Here is a 20,325-nt window from a genome sequence, read left to right as displayed (position 1 = left end):
CATTTATTTGTGTTTATTAGTCCTGTAAGGTGATGTTGTCATTTTAGTGTTGTATTTAACATTGCCATAAAAGCGTTTGGCTAGTCACAAAACCAAGTTCAACCCGCCAATTTTTTTTCTTAAAATATCCTGTACCAAGTCCGAAAAATGACTGTGTGTGTTGCATTGTCGTTTGGTTTTTTGTTAAGCCTAGTACCTTTAATAACTATGTCGTAATGTTCTATTGTATTGTTAATTTGTGTATTTCTCTATCCTGAATGTTTTCATTTATTTGTGTTTATTAGTCCTGTAAGGTGATGTTGTCATTTTAGTGTTGTATTTAACATTGCCATAAAAGCGTTTGGCTAGTCACAAAACCAAGTTCAACCCGCCGTTTTTTTTTCTTAAAATATCCTGTACCAAGTCCGAAAAATGACTGTGTGTGTTGCATTGTCGTTTGGTTTTTTGTTGCTCTTTAGTATTTCTATTGTTTCGTTTTTACCTCTTATATTTGATGTGTTTTCCTCAGTTTTAGTTTGTAACCTGGATTTGTTTTCTCTCAATCGATTTATGACTTAACAGCGGTATACCACTACTGCCTTTATTTACAATTAACGTGAACTAATTTAATATATGAGTTTCACATGGAATTCACGTGAATTTTGAAAATAAAGTCCGGATTCAGTCATATATCAAACATTAATTAAAATCATGAAACCACTCTTTTTGATGTAAAGTTTAAGTAAAATGTCACATGACAAAGGAGTAGGTTCAGTAAGACCCCTTTTTGGTCCCAAAATATAGCAGTTTTACAAAATTGTTAAAATGTAAACTTTTTAGTATTTATTGAACAGAAGAATGATTCTGCTACATAAATATGGGCTGTTTTTTTGACAATACAATGCACATATATCGGGTTCTAGCACCGTTAAGTTATGCTAAATTACTGAAATTTTCACAATTCTAGCATTTAAGTTAAATTTTAGACGGTTTTCGTGTAAAACGAAAGTGGCCGCATTCGTGTTCATCCTTAATATTGAAATATGAGTTGCATTTTATGATAATACATAACATATATAAAGGTTGAGGATGACCAGGATGCGGCCACTTTCATTTTTGACAAAAAACATCTGAAAAGTGACATTTTTTGGCATATTTGGTAGATTTTTCATGTTTGAGCTTGAATCGGATCGTTTTTAATGACTAAATCAGTTAAAATCTTTTACATAAACTAATTGATTCAAATGAAATAGACACTTAAATGTTTAAAAAGTGGTGAAAATCTGTTGTTAAATGAACCTGAATTCTGAGGCCAAAATCGGTTCTTACCGGACCTACTCCTTTCTAGTGTGAATCAAGTGGATCTCAAAGACAATTTACGTGTCTGAAATGTTCACGCTCGTTTTACCATGTTTATCATGTTTACGTTTGCTCGATTTTAGACTTCACGCAAAATTTGCATGTGTAGCGAAATGGCCGTGAAATATTTTCAATATTAAGGAACCAAAATTAATCTTAAAATAAAGCGAATTCCCCTTTGATTTTCCGTAAATATTCTTTATTCACTTTCAATTTCTATTTTTAGAAAAGATATTTTCCGATTTTGATTTTCCGAAAACATGATAAAAAGATGGCAACAAACGAAAAAGACAGTGGCACATCTATGTTTTCTCCAATTTTGACGCAGATTCTTTCAACAGCAGAAATAGCTTCTTCTAAGCTGAAGAAAATTATTAATAATGGTGGCTATATCTAAAATACGTGATAACAAAGTAAAAATCCATCATATTTCAAGTTTTGTTTTTGTTGTAGGTGACGTATATATGTAACTGTACAGGTATAATGTGTATAAATTCATTATATTAATTATATTGGCTAATTTAAAACAAACAATTGACAGACATTAACAACTAGGGAGGTAGTTTGGTTCATAACAAAACTACAAAATAAAGACCAAGGGAAGAATCAAGATGAACTTTTCCTTTTGTGATTCAGAGTCATAAATCAGAAAATCATTTCAAATTCAGGAACTCAAAATGAATTACTAGATGCATGTGTTACAAAATGAATAATAAACCTAAAATTGTATACAAAATGGCAATTCCAACCATGAACATAGAATATTTTGAGGTAGACCATTGTTTTTATATTATTGGTGGATCATTTAATATGATATTTTCTACTGGTTTCTGCGTTTGACTGTTCACATTCGACGCATTAGATTACCACAAAATGCTAGCTTGTATTTTTTCATTATTTTTCTTAAAATGCCAAATTTGATTTTTTCTAGATGTTTCATAATATATTTGTCCTTTCTTGTCACACACGAATTTATTCTGCAGATTAATGTTTGAATGAAGACGGGCTCTGGACGAGTCTATAACTTTTGTTTTATGAATTATATACGCATGTCACGAAAATATGTTCGCAGTTTTTCTTAAAGTTATTGTTAAAAAGCGGAATTAATAATAATAAAAAAAAAAAATATGTAGATCTAACATTTGGAACATTTCGTCCACTGTCAGATTTTCTCTTTTGCCAGCGTTTTTTACAAAACTTCCATTGTATCCCTATGCTTTGTAGTCCATGTTTCTTAGAAGGCTAGATCATCGGATAATTTTTGTTTTACTAAATACTGTAATAATGATTGTGGAAAAGTTTGATCAAATTTGGCCAAGAAGTTACAGAGGAGAAGGATTTTGTAAAAGTTGATGACGACGGAGGGCATACGGATACCAAGTGGTCCAGGTGAGCTGAAAACAAATACGTTCGTGCAAATTATATCTTTAATGTTTTTATCTATTCGCTAAATATATATTATATCGGGAAAAATAAGACTGAAAATGCACAACATATTAATATTCGATATGGATATTCTCATTTTGTCTATTACAATATCAAATTGTTCAAAAATGTCCTCCATAGTGTCCTTTAGGTTTCACTGTTCTCACAGATATTCAAGAATTTTGATATTTACGGTATAATTTTTCAGTGAACATGATATGTATTTAGTATATGCCCTTTACAGTTTATTTCAAAAGTTGAACATCATTTAATTCTGGAACATAATTACGAATTATTGCAATTACTGCTTTCACATTGTTCCTCTTAATAGTTTTATCTAAAAAAAAATCCCTTTCTCGTTGCCTCAAGTTTAGTTTTGCCATGTGGGATCCAGTAGTGTCTTAGATCAACGACTTGATACGAAGGGTCTAATGTTGCATATATAATATCGCCTAAACCAATCGCATGTTTCATTTCCAAAGAACGAGTAAGGTTTTGCTCCATTAATTCATCCAACTTGTTGAAAGAAATCTCAAGTTTCAACCAACTCTTCAAAGTAAATGCCACACCTATCTAAGAAGGACATAAATTTTCTTCAGATTTGTAAAACTGTCGGATGTGTATCTATAAAGCACATTTAAATACATTCACAGTCAGATAACAGTCACTACCAAGATGGAACATACATCTTTGCACTCCAATTGGTACGGACATGTTAGATGTACAAGACATTTCAAACTCACTCGTTTTGCTCATTTGTTCGGTTGAAAAGTCTATTCTTACGGGTATAACTGAAAAACAAAACCTGCAGACATTATTCCTCTAAAACATTTATGGCAAAGGAATTGAAAAAAAAAAAACAGAATAAATTATTTCATTTTATCAACTAGACGTATGTCCTTTTTTACTCTAAAAGGTTTTTTAAATCAAAACTTAGGAATAGCAATGCGTATGATTAAAAAAAATATATAAACAAACAAACACAGTAGCGAGAAGGTAGGCGATGGTTTATTTTAGTTATTATAAAAATGTGATGAAATAATTTTCAATAGTTGCATACCCGCGAAAATATTGGACGCAATAGATTGTCAGAAGCAAATATCAAAGCAAAAACATCCCATTATTCGTTCTATGTCTAGACGATTAATATGTTTACATATATATTAAACTAAAATAGTGTTATTGTGGGAAAACTGGTAAAAAATGGTATGAAAAGGAACAAGATTGGTTCACTTTGTGTTAATGAAATAAAATTAATAAATATCAAACTTGATTTGTAAATTGAATGAACATTACAACAATAGCATGACATGAACAAAAACAAGAAACAAACATTTTTTAATGACAAATATCTGTATAATTTTGTGTAAACTTACGAGATCCCAATTTGTTGCACACTTTTTCAGGGCAAACTACCATTGCTATATCTCTCTTTACGTTTTCAACAAAACGTGAGTCGAGCTCTGAACGTCCAGATTCTGGTTGTGGTTCCGAGTCTTTTTCTGACAACTTGTTAAATTTTTCCTCATCTTTTTTCTTTGCCAAAAGCTTCTCCTTTGAAATATCATTATCTTGATTCAAATTGAAGTTTGATACAGGTTGATATGTTAGTCGATCCACCGTCTGTGGGGCACTCAAATTATCACTCGATATTTTTGGTAGCTTTGTAACTACAAAAGAGCATCAAATTTAAGTATTTAAGTACATTGTATCACTAACAGATTAAGCCTATTGCAGATCGTGTTAATTTGCATAAAAGCAGACTTTTATGTCTTTTAGTTAGCAACATGATGCTTTAATTTTGACATTTCCAAAAGTAAGAAATGGTTTATAATATATCTGATTCATATTAATAAATGTGTCTTGAAGTACAATAAAAAAAGGCTGTTTTTATACAAAATAAATATGTCATTATATCAACAGCTATTAGTTATTTGGTTCTCAATTTTAATGTCATGATCGTTTTTGATTGTGGCTCTGAGCTTTCCTGACTCAGTTATTCAGTTATTCAGTATGTTTTGCTTTAAAGAAATCTATCTCAACAGTAAATGTAACATAGGTTATTGCAATATTATTCAAGTTAAATTATAGGTTTCAAAATGTAGTACACCGCGTTATTTTTTACCAGACATGTAGTTTTCTTTCGTTTTATACTCCATGTTAGACATGTGTATTCCTGTAGGTTCTGTTGTCTCATCATGCTCATTAACATTGATATTGGCGCAGTTGACACAAATACCGACATTCAGCTCTGCAAAAGATCACATGTTTTAATAATAATTTTTTGAATAGCAGAATGATGATGTATCCAAAATAGAACTATAAAGATAATTCACAAATATAAAAAATATTTGTTATGCTTTTAGCAAGAACCAAAATGATGATATTTGCACGAAATTTTGAGAACAGCGACCCATAACAGGGAAACATCCTAAATAGAAACGGATGTACCAACTAAACGACATTCTAAATCAATATAAGACGACAACGAGTGTGTTATATTTACTCATTCGATGAACCTATAAAGCAGAAACAATAGATACAGATGGTAAACGATTGTGTTGTTACACGATGGACTTGAATGCAATAAAAACACTGTCCAGTAGAAAATGATTTGTTACCGGTACACTAAGTTAATGAAATACTGTCGTATGGGGGAAATTGACAGAATTGTTGTGTTGCTTGGGAATAACTGTTTCACAGATGATATCGGATATGTTCCTTATGTCGTAACTACAATCCACTTCCCTTTTCACCATGAATGTGACCTTCCGAATTAGACTATTTACCGGGTTTGTAATAACATGAGCAACACAACGGGTGCAACATGTTGAGCAGGACCTGCTTACCCTTCCGGATCACCTGAGATCATCCTAGTTTTTTGTGGGGTTCGTGTTGCTTAGTCTTTAGTTTTCTATGTTGTGTCTTGCACTATTATTTGTCGGTTTGTCGTTTTATTTTTTAGCCATGGCTTTGTCAGTTTGTTTTCGATCTGAGAATTTGACTGTCCCTCTGGTATCTTTCGCCCTTCTTTTATGGTAATTTTAAATAACTTAAATTTTAAAATTTTATATAAGAAAGACATAAGAGAATGTACTTTTATACAGGTAATTCTAAGAAAGGTTATGCGAGTTCAATGTATTTTCAAATCGTTTTTAAATCATCTGAATATTTTATTATATATAATGATATAATTTTCCCTCACTTTCATACTTTTCTGGATCGATTTCTTTAACCACATGTGCAGAACCAGTTTCATAAAGTATTTGCATGAATTCTGGGTACCAGTCTTTGGGTTTCCGTTTTGGAAGATAAGTCAGGAGTCGGAACACAGCTTCATTTTCACTATATATACAATCTACTCATATTATCAACCTCTTGTGAGTCTTTTTCACTTATCAAAGACTTTTCTCTTAAATATGGTAAAATTTCTCGAGGTCTAATAGTTTCAGACAATGTCTTCTCAAACAGATTTATTAAAAGTTCCCAAGTGTTTGTATCTTCATAGCTGACAAAATTACCTTCGATGAAATCATTTACCCATTCATAGTCTGTAAAGGTCATAATTTTTTTTATCAGTATATCCATGTTTCTTTTTTCATAATAATTTCATTTGCAATGCCGCCTTTCATACTAGTGGGTCAAATTCAGTTTAAGTACTTTCTCGAGTATTTTGACGTTTTGATTTATGTTTCTTCGATTTTGTATGTCGTCATGACATATTTAATTGAACATTTACCCATTTTATATACACATTTCAAAACTTAACCATATTTTTACTATTTTACCTATTATGTCTGTTTTGTTCACGCATCGTTGTAAATATAATGTCATACAAGTGAGAGGTTTAACGCTATAAAACCAGGTTCAATCCACCATTTTCTACATTTGAAATTACCTGTACCAAGTCAGGAATATGACAGTTGTTGTTCATTCGTTTGATGTGTTTTATCATTTGATTTTGCCATTTGATTAGGGACTTTCCGTTTTGAATTTTCCTGGGAGTTCAGTATTTTTATGAATTTACTTTTTTTGTGTATAGATTTCAAACTGCTCTAATCCTATCTTACATGTAATTGTATTACATTTTACGTTGTCAAATGTTTAGTTAAGAAAGATGGGATGGAAAAGCTTCATGGGTTTGAGTGGGTTGGGGAGATAATGATCTGTTACCATCTTCTATTAATGCTTGTTTGAAGATCTGTCATTTGCATCATAATCTTTTTGGTCTAACATTTCCAGTAACTTCTCCATTGCACTCTGTGGCGATTCCATTCTCTCAAGTGATCTAATAGACCTTTTTTCATCTGGAAGTGAGCAGTAAAATTTACATAAAGATATGCAAACAGATAAGAAATTGTTTCATTCAATAGTTTGAATTAGGAATATTAAATATGTGGTCATACATGTTAAATATTTCTCCAAAAGAAATATGCTATTTTTGAAAAAAAGGTTACAATCTATTAGCTCGAAATAAACAGAGTGACTAATTTTTTTTGTAGTTTTTAGAAATCACTTTGAATTTCAATAGCATCAAAAATCTGACTAATTTACTAGTGTTATAATAATTAGCATTATCATTGATATAGCTTGCTATTCGTTATAGATTTTGCTCATGTTGTAGACTCTAATGTTACATGCAGTTGCCTTCAGTATATGCCTCATTGAAAACCATACTTATTTTGTGCAGTATAAATCTCAATGTTGGTGATCCGAGGTCTTCCCCGATACTGCATAAAGCGCTATAGTCAGTGTGTTAAATATTGAAGACGTAGAGCAGACAATTTTATATCGGTTCTTGTTATAAGTTTTCGACATATCAGACAAAAAATATTAGGGTAAAAAGTAAAATCACAAAAATACTGAACTCAGAGGAAAATCAATTTGAAAAGTCCATAATCACATGGCAAAATCAAAAAACAAAACGCATCAAAAACGAATGGACAAGAACTGTCATATTCCTGACTTGGTACAGGCATTTTCAAATGTAGAAAATGGTGGATTAAACCTGGTTCTATAGCGCTAACCCTCTCACTTTAATAACAGTCTCATCAAATTCCGCTTCATTTACATGATGCGTTAAATAAACAGTCACAATTAATAAAATAGTCAAAATATGGGTACATCAGTCATCATCGTATAACAACTTAACAGGACACAAAAACATCTACTATCTACGAACACATGGATTGATTTGAGTGTCTGACGTCAGAAAAATTATATACGTCACATAAATTTGTCGTTCAATGTGCATACAATAGTTATCAAAAGTACCAGGATTATAAACAATTTTAAAATTTACATAGGCAATGACGCATACAGGGTTAAACAATCAAAAGTATGTAAGAATAAATTACAGAAATAGACCAGATGCAAACCAGTCCAAAAGTTATACATAGAATTTATGAGAATCCAAAACTTTTAAAAGGGAACAATTTAACAGGACACAAAAACATATCTACGAACACATGGATTGATTTGAGTGTCTGACGTCAGAAAAATTATATACGTCACATAAATTTGTCGTTCAATGTGCATACAAACAATTTTAAAATCTATATAGACAATGTACGTATACAGGGTTAAAAAATCAAAAGTATGTAAGAATAAATTACAGAAATAGACCAAGATTCAAACTAGTCCAAAAGTTATACATAGAATTTATGAGAATCCAAAATTTTTTTAACAGAACCAATTTAACAGGACACAAAAACATCTACTGTCTAAGAACACATGGATTGATTTGAGTGTCTGACGTCAGAAAAATTATATACGTCACATAAATTTGTCGTTCAATGTGAATACAAACAATTTTAAATTACAGAAATAGACCGAGATTCAAACTAGTCCAAAAGTTATACATAGAATTTATGAGAATCCAAAAATTGTTAATTCCACTACGCCATTGATTGATTTTGACGTTTGTGGTTCAACATATATAGTAATTCACAATAGAAATATATCATAATGACATATGACATATTATAGACAAATATCATACTGACGGGATCTTTTAAAGTACAGAGTCACGTTATAAGCACAAAAGAAATACAAAGAGTCACATATACAAAACAAATCACAAAAAAATGAAAGCCAATACAAACACATTGACGAGATGTATAAGTACCGAGCCACGTCAAACGGATATCACATAAAACCATTCAACAGTAAAAGTAATCTTAATAATAGAACAAAAACAAATAAAAGAACAATAAAACATGTTGTTAAGATGATACACAACATCAGTACGCAAAATCTATACATCAAGACCATCGTGTATTATTTGAGAAGTTGATACGGAATATTTATCAACAAGGTCTTGGTACCTTCCGATGAACTTTTTTAGAAAAAGGACGAGACGTTCTTTGACATACCCCTGGTTCATCAACTTTCTACTCAGACACTGATGACGTTTTACAAAGTCTGAGTAGGAGCTGCAAGCTCTTGAATATCGAATAAGTTGAGAAATATATATCCCATACGCAGGTGAAGTTGGTATATTGCTACTAAGGTGGGGGAAATTTATAATTTCGAAATTAAAATCGTCTCGTTTGTCATAGATTCTGGTACTGAGATGACTGTGTAAGTCAAATTCGAGATATAAGTCTAAAAATGAGGCGGAGGAAGCCGTGTCTGTTGTTTCTTTAATCTCGAGTTCTGGGGGATATATTAATGGAACCCAATCAGAAAAGTTCGGATTGTTTAAGGAAAGAACATCATCAATATATCTGAAAGTGAAATTAAATAATCTGGCTTCTTTGATCCTCTTGTTTTTGACAAGTGTCTGGAGGAACTCCGATTCATATGAAAATAAGAAGAGGTCGGCAAGAAGAGGCGCACAGTTTGTTCCCATAGGAATGCCGACAACTTGTTGGAAAAGTCTACCTCCAAACTCAACAAATATGTTGTCGATAAGAAACTCCAGCATACTGACTACTTGTTCTTCTGTGTAGCATGATTTACCTTTTTGTTTGTCACTATTAACGAAATATGCTTTATGAAATCCCAAAGTAATAAATTTATAGCGTATGCTACCATTTTTATGTTGAAAGGCATTGTGGATAATTTCTTTTAGGCGATTTTTCAATTTTACATGGGGAATGGTGTATGGATGTTGATAAGTTTTTACACCCCCGTCCCCGAAACTGCAATCTTATACATTTTAAAGTATATCTACCAAACTGATAAAAGCATGTCGACACATGTTGGAACTTCATAAAGGAGTCTTTTAGAAATGCTCTTCGCAAGCCTTTGGTTTTTCATGCGAGTTTAGTGAGTTTGAGTGTTGACATTGAACTTTATTTGCTTAGTTCCCCATCTTAGCGTCGTCATAGCATTTTCTGACGTATTCTAATAATAATTCATTTGACTACACGTGATACGTTTTATCAAAAAAGCATACCCATACTGAAGACTGATCCTAAATTAGTCAATAAACCAGATGGTATCACATTCTTAACTATTTGTCCTCGGCACAACTCCATAATCAACTTCCTCTAATGATCATCAATATCCACCTCTGCCAAACAAGCATCAGAGCTGTAAATATTTGCAAGGAGATTCGTATGTTGTGTGTGTATGAAAAAACATTCATAGCGGTTATAAATAACGAATATATAAGTTTTTATCAAGCATTGTTGTTTCTAATTTTCAGTATATACATAACTTTCAAAAATTCTGAGTATTCTAATGTAAGTATTTGGTGTCTTGTTTGTTCAACCCATTGCCATAAGCTGTTTTCTGATCTTTGTCAGGGTTGTTGTCTCTTTGACACAATCCCAATTGCCATTCTTAATTTTATCTTGTGTCTATTTGTCTTTTTTTATTCTTGTCAATCTGATTGAGTTTACCCTTTCCATCTGAGGTTTGCAGGGTTTTTTTTTTATTATTAAGTGGTATAACGTCAATCTCCTGGAGTAGAATAAGGGTTGAGTCCTTAGAAACATGTCCCAAGTCATTTGCCTGTAGTTCAGTTATTGTCTTTGTTTTGTCATTTTTAATCAGGCTGTTTGTTTTCTCTTTTGCAATGTTTTACGGTGTGTTGTGTCCGGTTCCTTTATAGAGTCTTTATAGACTGCCATATGGTATGATTTTGCTCACTGTTGACAGATGGTATTTCGAGCTATTATATTCACGTCATTTCGACTATGGTGGATAATGTATTGTCTTAATGTCAATTTTACGACATCCCATTATTTTCATGCTAACAAAGGCTATTCAATTAATATGTACTTAAATACTATATAGGTGAGAAAAAAAATTCTTGCACGGGAAAAATCTTCTATGTTATCTGTTTAATTGTCAAGAGATGATTTATCTGTCTTTCTAAAAACTGCAGCGATTTGACAACGACAAGCTTATTGAATAAGGCTAATATATGTACGGTAACCTACAGTTGTTAATTTCTGTGTCATTTGGTCTCTTGTTGAGAGTTGTCTCATTGGAATTCATACCACATCTTCTCATTTTTCTATTAAATGCAATCATTGGGAGCATTTCGAAATAATTTCCCTCAGCCGATATTTTTTATCCTATTATTTCAAAGAACTTAACCTGCTATGTCCGGAGCAATCTTTCTTGCAATTTCTGCCATTCCAATCCCTATCATGCAATCGAGAAATTCTTTGAACCAGGACTGAGGATGAGGTCTGACAACTCTGTCTATCAACACAATCAATGCTGCTTTTTCTTCTGAGTTATAACCTTCGGTACTAATATCCTGCACGTCTTGTTCAGTCAATAAGTCGTGGCTTTTTAGTGCTTCTGAAAGCGGTTTGGTTTCTATGTTTCTTCAAATAGTACACCAATAATGTTTCGCAGTTGTGTCTCGACAGAAGGGTCATACTGCTTTAAAAGTAAGTCTGGGACGAAGGTGAAGTCTGACCAAGTTAGATTTAGTATTAACATAAAAGAACATAGGTATTGTTTTAAATCACAAGACATTATATATATATATATATATGTGTGTCGTTCACCATTTCATTCCAATCATTAGGTAAAGTGATTTTTGCAGGTGTAATGAGAGAGTAAGACTAACCATTGATCGAGTTGGAGTTCGAGTTAGCAATCGAGTAAGAGTTTGATTTATATTTCGAGTTTGAGTCTAAGTCCTCGTTATGTTGCGAGTTCAAGTAAGTGGTCGCGTCAAATTTCGAGTTGTAGATCGAGTTGAAGTACTGTTGCGTTTTGAATTACGATACGAGGTAAACTGCTATTTCTTGTCACATTTCAATGTAGAGTTCAAGTTTACGTTTGCTCGAAATATGACCAGAACTCAGACGTTTTATTTAGAGCGTGATCATGGTGATGTGAGTACTGTATTGGTGTATATCCGACATGTTTGTTTTTATTTGAACAATCTAGAAAGGCGCTTTGTATACCCTCTTGCAATCTACTTGTTATCTTTTATACACATCTCATGTGTATGTAATGACGATAAAACTGTGGTTAGTTGAATAGATAAGTATGTATATAAAATATCTACCAAGATCCTGTTTTAGCACTTCGATGAATGTCTCCCAGTTATCACTTTGATTTACAATGTTTAAAATATCCTGAACTTTCTTTTCCTCTGTGAGTTTGCTCTTTCTCATTCTTTTAACTTCATCTACAAGAACTTTCTCTCGTTTACTTTTGATATAAATAGCAAACAGTAAATGAATAGGAAACAGTAGCAATAAAATGTAAGTGAAAAATCAAGTGTCAGTAAAAATAATGATCATCGAAGGTGGCAGTCCATATATACATGTAGTCTGTTCTCGTGTAAGGGTGAAAGAAGAAATTTTGACGAAAAATTAACCAAATCGATAAAAAAAAAAATACAAAATAGATATTTATCCACACCCTGCAGAGAAAGGGAAAAGCAATTGAAAGGAGTGTCTTGAATCAAAATAACAAAAAGGTGAATCTGAGATCCATAAAAGCAGATGAGCACAATAAATAACCACGCTCTGAAACTATTCCTTAAAACTTCCTATGAAATCAAAATATTATCACACTTTCCCTTAAAATTCTTGGGATGACTTTACCTTTGAAATTATGATCGTTTCCTTGGAAGCAGCAAACACCATGATTGGAAACTCAAACTCTTGAATATCGTATCAGCTGGATGTATAAATTAAACTTCATATGCAAGTAAAATTGTATCGAATTCTCCATTCTGGTGTGTATATTGTTTTTAATACTTTACTTTAAATATTATAATGCTGTGCTGTCCACCTGTATAACCGACCGTGCAAGGGCTGTATTGTCAGTCAATGTCATTTTTATTGGTTTATAGCATAATTAACGAATAAGAAAGAAACAGTAATAGCGATTATCTAGAACATGAAATTTCTGCAAAATAAGTTTTAAATGTTATGTGAATTGATTATCATGATTACATCAATTTGAAAATCAAGAAGGTACGTAAACGTATATGTGCATACGAATTAATTAATTGTTCTCTACTTAATCACCGCATATTGTTTTCAAATCTTACTTGATGCTATACAGCCCTTGCGTGCACGGTCGATACTTGATATTAATGAAGTCATTCGTATAATAACGTAATCAAATTATGAAAAAAAATACATGCACTGCTAAGCAAGAATTACATATCATCACCCAGAATCCTTTTAATCTTTGGTGACGATATCAGTTCTCCAGCTTTTATGATTTTAGTCAAGAACGGAATAAAAACACCAACCATTTCTCTGGTATTGGCTTTATTTATGTAACTGTAAATGGGTTTTGTATGTGTTAATTGTGTAGTTTGGATCGTCAGTGCAGTGTGTGATCACGTGATATTATTATTTGTTAACAAACGGGCTACCGATGATTCTGATGATGAAGAATTTGTATGGTCTCATAACATGCATAAAGATGGCAACAAGTTGCTTTCTTTAAAAAAAGAAATGCAATCGTAAACCCAAATGCTTGTTTGGCATTATATATATATATTAGATAATTGTTTAATAAAGATGTATTGTCTTATATTACTTTTGTTGTGCATAAGAATTAGAAACTGCCATTACCTGTTTAGTGGTTTAAATAATGTAATACAGGCTTCACACATCAACGTATAGATCCGACGTACGTCGGCCGAGGTAAAAAAAATCATGCACGCTACCAAAACGCTAGTAATTTTGATGCATTCAACCTGTCAATCATATCTGTATCGTGTGCACAACGAGCTTAAAGCGTGTATTGGGTGTGCGTAAAGCGTACCTTAGCGTTTCTCCTGGTCTTCCTACATTCCCAACTGCAGGTCTGTCTATATGTGAATGTTTGTCAATAAGTCTGTCACATTCGCCCGTCTGTTTACATGTTTACCAGTCCGTCTATGTCCACTGGTTCGTCTACATATGTTCACTAGCTTTGAAATAGCTTTCGGTAAGTGCGATTATTTCAGTGATTTGTGTCTATTGTTTTTATGTAAGTGATTATTGTGCACCGTACCCATAATTTTAGGGACGCGAATTGCAACTGATATTTTACAGTTTTTTCTTGCGATGTGTTGTCCTTAAGATTTGGTTCATTTGGGATGGTTGGGTTTATGGCCACCACATTGTTTATGTGCCAATGTCCATTCTAAAGCCAGAAACATGTAGTACAGTGGTTGTTGTTCATAATTCATTTCGGTCAAGTTGTTTTCGTAAATTATTTTGTTATCAATAAGGCTGTGTAGTTTTGTTTGATTTTTTTTTTTAAATCTTATATATATTATTAATGGTCGGGGCATTTAATAGCCGACTAAATAGTAGTTTTTTTTTCATTTTGTGAGGCCGCTCGGTGGCCTTTAAAGACTTACTACCACGTCATTGTAACTCTGGTTGGTATTTGTATCATTAGTGCTGGACCATTGTCGATCCTATATGCACCTTTGAGGCAGGCGGGATATTTTTGTAGATCTTGTACAGCTCAAACTAATGTGAGTAGTTCCTGTACTTCTATGTCTAGTCCCATGTTGCATGGTTAGAGAGGGTGTAATATCTTCTGTAGGTTTGATGAAGTTTCACCCGTATCGGACTTCTTTTCCTAAATGAAAGCTTTAAGGCGACGAGTATTTTTGTATGCAATGTGCCCTTAACGTGTCTAAAACTTATCTGTAGCGTTTTCAACGCTCGTGTAGCGTGTATATTATGTGCGTGCAGTTTACAGGTACATGTATATACGTTTGACAAACGCTTGAGCTGAATGATTTTTTTTATGTTCCATTAAAATTTTCCTGAAGTAAAAGCGTTCACCAAGCGTATACCTTTGCATTTCGACGTACTTCAAACTTATGGAACGCGTGTTTAAACGCTTGCGTAAAGTTCCTCTGGTGAGCAACTAAGTTATGCATACGATGATACGGACTTTGTTAATTTTCTTTTTTGACTGATTGTTTTACATTGTCATTTCGGGGCCTTTTATAGCCGACTATGCGGTACGTGTTTTGCCTGTTGTTGAAGGCCGTACGGTGACCCATAGTTTGTATTTCTGTGTTATTTTGGTTTCTTGCAGATAGTTGTCTCATTGACACCAAACCCGATATCTTCTTTTTTTTGTATTCGATATCTTATCGCCGACCTGGATAAGTCTGCTAAAAATGCATGCATGATCAGTCGTAATTAAAGTGGCACATTTAATTCGTTGTTTCATTGCTTGAAGTATCATTTCTTACATCTGAATGGTCAAATGTGTATTTTTTAAAAATAAATTTTAGATTTAGATTTCAGTCACGGTTATTTTTTCCCCCTTCATATTGAATATCTATACTTATCAGTCGCATTTTAATGACGAAAAGGATTCAGAGGTTATTAAAAAAAGTAAATAATGTTGCAATATTTAAACAAAGAAAATAACTTTAAATTTGCAATATTAATGAAAATAAATACGGACATAACTTTCATAATTAATTTTAACGTTATTTTCAATAAACGATTTTTTTTTAAATCCTCGTGTTTACACCTATTTGAGGCACGTATTTATGATTATATTTCCATGTCCTTGGTCTATCCTAGACGTAAAATTTCAAAAAGTGCTAATACTTTTTTTAAAGATATTATTTTTAATTGTTCTATTGTTCTCGTTCAAAATATTTTATTTTTTCATATTCAATATCTATTTAATTTTATTTTTAATAACCATTTTTTTTTTTATTAAAGTTGCAATATTTAACCAAAAAAAATAACTGTAATTTAATCATATGCAAGAAAGACTTCCCTTTAATTTCAGTATAAAAAAATAAATAGCTTGCTTTTTACAACATGTACATCTTCACTAAACGTAAAATCTAAAATAAAATGCTACTAAAACTCTTTCTAAAGATTTTATTTTTAATTATTCTCGTTCAGAATATAAAGCGCATTGTTTACATGAAATCTTATCTCATATCTAAACACAGCTGGTTACATCGTTTGTCTAATTAAAATACTACGCATGTAGGTTAATATTAGCAGCTTGTAATCGTGTGCAAGAAAATATTATATCATAATAAATTTCAGATCATACGTAAAATATCTCTATAGCAACTTAAGATGCTAATGCATATTCAACAGATTTGTAAGCTATTGCGCATGCATTTGAAAGGTGGTCATAGCTATTGCGCATGTATTTGAAAGGTGGTCATAGAAAGACCAGAAGTGTTCCGACTAACATCCGGTGTTCCGAAAGACTACATCACTCGTCCAATATATACTGCGTAAACCCTCAGGGGTTTACGCAATAATATATCTTGACATCATTGCATAATTTATCCCGAGACATTATTATTTGTAAACTTATGTGGAAACAAACACGTGTCAGAAATTTCAATATCATTCTAAATTTTGGATTATTTTTACAGATTTTGCAAAATATACGGGATTCCACCTATGTGTCTAACCATGCAAATTTTGTCTTGAACTAATATTCCCATGAAACTTATTCAATAGACAATACATTATCATCATCCATATATATACATGCATGTAAAATAGCTATACTATAGTCCGCACGATGCAAAACATTGAAAATATAATTTCAACAAACATGTACAATACATGTACTTGACGAAAAAAAATACATGCAGTGAAATTTTGTGGCTAAAATACATATATGGGTCATTTTCAAAAATTTGAATTTTGAAATTGAAAAATTTATTAAAAGTTACTCATTCAAACAACCCTCTACATATAAGCAAATCAAAACAAACAATATTTTAAGAACAACATATTAAAAGATGCAATCTTAATGATGTCATAAAAGAATATATTGAAACATTTTTTGATCAGTGGTACAATATTTTGTCTCTCCTGTTACCATTTTTAAAGAAATTTTGGGTTATTAAGAAAAGGTTTAGATCAAATGTTAAGCTTGTTTTACGTAGCCAATTAGATGGTTTTCAAGAGAATAAACTTTTATACATATTCATTCTGTAAAATAATAGATTATTTGCCAATTTTCCAGGTTGTACTGAAATATGCCTCTAAAAATTGGTTTTCAAAGGTTGTAAAAATTACCACCAGTAATGCAAGTCTAAAATAGCAATTTATATTGTTCGGAATTTTTTCACCCTTTCAAATAAACCCAACATCAAGTAAATCCCTCATAAGTTAGTTTACTTTTCTCTTTATTTCCATTGGTAACAGGAACGTACGTTTATGATATATCACTATATTAAAGTCTATCCTGTTACCTTTTTGTCTATCCTGTTATCGATATCAGTATTGCATCTGTAAATGCTTAATTGGGAAGATTAAGACGTTATAAGCTTAAGATGAGTTCAAACAACGAAATATTTCATTCGTTTTGAACCTTTATATTAAGATAAAATATTTAACCACGTTTTTGTCCACAATTGTCTATCCTGTAACAGTTACTGTAACCATAGCAACCATAGTAACAGGATAGACATAGCAGGATAGACAGATTTCTTCGTTTTGGATTGCTGTTATAATAACTACTCCCTTTGGTGAAGTGATTATGGTTTTCTATTGTGAATTTGGTTTCCTACACGTTAATGCACTTTTTACAAGCATACTGATGGTGTAATTAATCAAAATTGTTGGTAACAGCATAGACATGAAAAAAAGTACTCTATTTGTTTTCACTAAATGTCTTGAAATTTCTTTTCTTTACACTGTCGTTCAAGAAACGTGCCGTTATAAATGTAAAGATTACTTTTCACTTTTGAAATCAACACTGACTGATTCTATATTCATAGGGAGAACAATGTCACGGCTGATTTAAGTAGCGGTAACAGGATGGACATGAACCTCCCGTACTCTGATTTAATTTAGTTCGTAGATAATATGTTACATACAATGATAAAGAAGCTACGATTTTTCGTTAGAGTAATATTAAACATTCTTAAAAAGTCTCTTTTGCAGATATCAAGGCGATCAGAAAATCGGGGAAAAAAAATCATTTCAAATGTGTTTTTCTGACACTGTACGCACACAAATACCCCCAAAATCGAACTTAAATAAAGTTTAATCTTATCAAAACAGATGTAAGATGTGTTTAGGGAAAGGGAAGGGGATTGTAGTTACGACGTAAGGAACATATCTGAAAATCATGATAGAGAATGCAAGCACGGGAATGTCGTATCAATTGGGAGATATATACCCCGTCTGCAGGTGCTGCTGGAATGTTGCTACTTAGAAATGGAAAGTTCACAATCATGGAAAGCTGAAATCATCTCTTTTGTCATAAAGTTTTGTTTTCAACCGACCCTCATTGTCAATTTCTAGACGTAAGTCAAGATATGAGGCTGACTTAACTGTATCTGTAGTATCCTTTATCTCTAGTTCGATGGGATAGATGCGTTCCAAATAGTCACCAAATTTTGAATTATTTAGTGAAAGAACATCATCTATATAGCGGAAAGTAGAGTTAAAGGATATCGCTAACTTCTTATCTTTCTTCCTAAGAAGTTCCTGCATGAAGTCAGCCACATAATAATAAAGAAACAAGTCGGCAAGTAGAGGGGCACAATTTGTTCCATTGGAATGCCGACAGTCTGTTGAAAAACACGTCCTCCGAACGTACCAAATATGTTGTCAATCAAGAAATTTAAAGCATCTTGATAATATCAGTTTCAGAGAATTTTTTGTTTGAATCAGAGTGATCCTTTGCAAAGTAGGAGTTATCCCTCCCTAAGACAAGATACCTTCGTTGGCCATTCTTTTTTATGAAGCAAAGCAATACCAACTCTTTCAATTTGTCTTTTAGTTTGGAATGTGGAATACTTGTGTAAAGAGTAGAAAAGTCAAATGTTTTAATACTGACACAAGATGAAAGAGAGTTAGATTGTATGTACTCTAAAAGATCTTTGGAATTCTTAAGTATCCACATCTGATTCACACCACCTCTAGAATAGGCAGTTTCACAATACCTTTGAAGCCCGTCTTTGATTGCTGATAAAATAGATGTTAATAATTAAGAAAGAGGTTTCGTGGAGCACTTTGAAGACCCAGCAATATACCGTTGTTTGTAAAAACACTTGTGAAGTTTAGGTATCCAATACAGTGATGGAAGATCCAGTTCTTCATCTTTGGTTGAAATTCCAAAGGAACATAGAACAGACCTATGATTATCCAGGATTTCCTCTTTGGTAAGTGTCGTGATGGTATATGTTGAGTTTCCAAGTGAATTGTCAATACCTAATTCGTTTATCAAGCAGTTACCGTAATGAGTTTTACACACAAAAACGATGTTGTTTGGGGCTTTATCTGCAGGGACAACAACATATTTGTTATGGAGGTAGGATAAGTGTTTTGCAATATTTGGGTCTTTAAAGATTGACGTAGCATGAACATTGATAGACCCATTCAGTTTCTTAATTCTGATTTGTATCAACGACCTCACTGCCTTAATCCATTCGGAAAGAGTGTCTACGTCTTCCTTCTCGCGCTTATCCCATTGCCTGACATAATCCTCGACTGAATCCATCAAAATTTTAAAGTTGTATTTCCAATTGATGGATTTAGGCTCACGATATTTCGGACCTTTCGATAACACATTTCGTAGAGAAGTGTTATTAACAATGTTGAGGTCACCGGTAATAACATGGCCAGCCGGATTATATGTGAATTGGGACCTAGCACAAGTGCAATCATGAGGTTTAGACTTGAAGTCGTCAATATCGAGATCCTGCAAAACGTGTTTGTAATTGAAAATTTTAGTTGCAATAGGTTTAGTATAGGTATAAGAAATGATTGGTACAGACTGGTCTTTGAAATAAGGAGGTGTTTTCGATTGAACTAATTTATGATGAAGGATATTGCCTAGAAACGATGGAATGATCGGGCTGATTGAAATGCTGGTATAGAATGTCGTTAGCATTGAGGTTAATGTCTGATCTATGACCGCACATACGTTTGTTTAGCCTTCCTTTCGTTTCACCGACGTATACCAATCCGCAAAGGTTGCACTTAAATCCGTAGACGAAATTTATCGATTTACAATTCAGATCACCGTAACTTCTGGTAAAATATGACTTCTTGGTCAAATTGCTAGTGAATTCAACATTTGTAATTAAAATTTCACAAGTTTTGCAGCCTTTGGTCTCGCATTTCGAAATGCGACAGTGTTGTACTGTGTCATCAAAAACCA

The 20,325-nt window shown here is 32.6% G+C and overlaps 1 protein-coding gene across 2 annotated transcripts; it reads right to left on the bottom strand.

The window, feature by feature from the left end:
* Positions 1 to 2,821: 2,821 nt before the first annotated feature.
* LOC139519521 (uncharacterized) lies at positions 2,822 to 11,080 on the bottom strand. Of its 2 annotated transcripts, XM_071311640.1 has the most exons (6): positions 10,166 to 10,371; positions 6,937 to 7,070; positions 5,969 to 6,314; positions 4,889 to 5,014; positions 4,140 to 4,433; positions 2,822 to 3,554 (listed from the first exon to the last, which is right to left on the bottom strand). In XM_071311640.1, the coding sequence occupies exons 3-6, from the start codon at positions 6,033 to 6,035 to the stop codon at positions 3,388 to 3,390; spliced, it is 654 nt and encodes a 217-aa protein (XP_071167741.1). In that variant the 5' UTR covers positions 6,036 to 6,314; positions 6,937 to 7,070; positions 10,166 to 10,371; the 3' UTR covers positions 2,822 to 3,387. The 2 variants fall into 2 exon arrangements, with proteins under 2 accessions (XP_071167741.1, XP_071167742.1); XM_071311641.1 differs by having other exon boundaries at positions 2,822 to 3,568; positions 5,969 to 7,070; positions 10,166 to 11,080.
* Between the last annotated feature and the right edge of the window lie 9,245 nt (positions 11,081 to 20,325).

This window comes from Mytilus edulis, chromosome 4 (genome assembly GCF_963676685.1).
Source record: "Mytilus edulis chromosome 4, xbMytEdul2.2, whole genome shotgun sequence".
Taxonomy (NCBI): domain Eukaryota; kingdom Metazoa; phylum Mollusca; class Bivalvia; order Mytilida; family Mytilidae; genus Mytilus; species Mytilus edulis.
The sequence above is the reverse complement of the archived record's forward strand: the minus strand, read 5'-3'. Positions and strand labels throughout refer to the sequence as shown.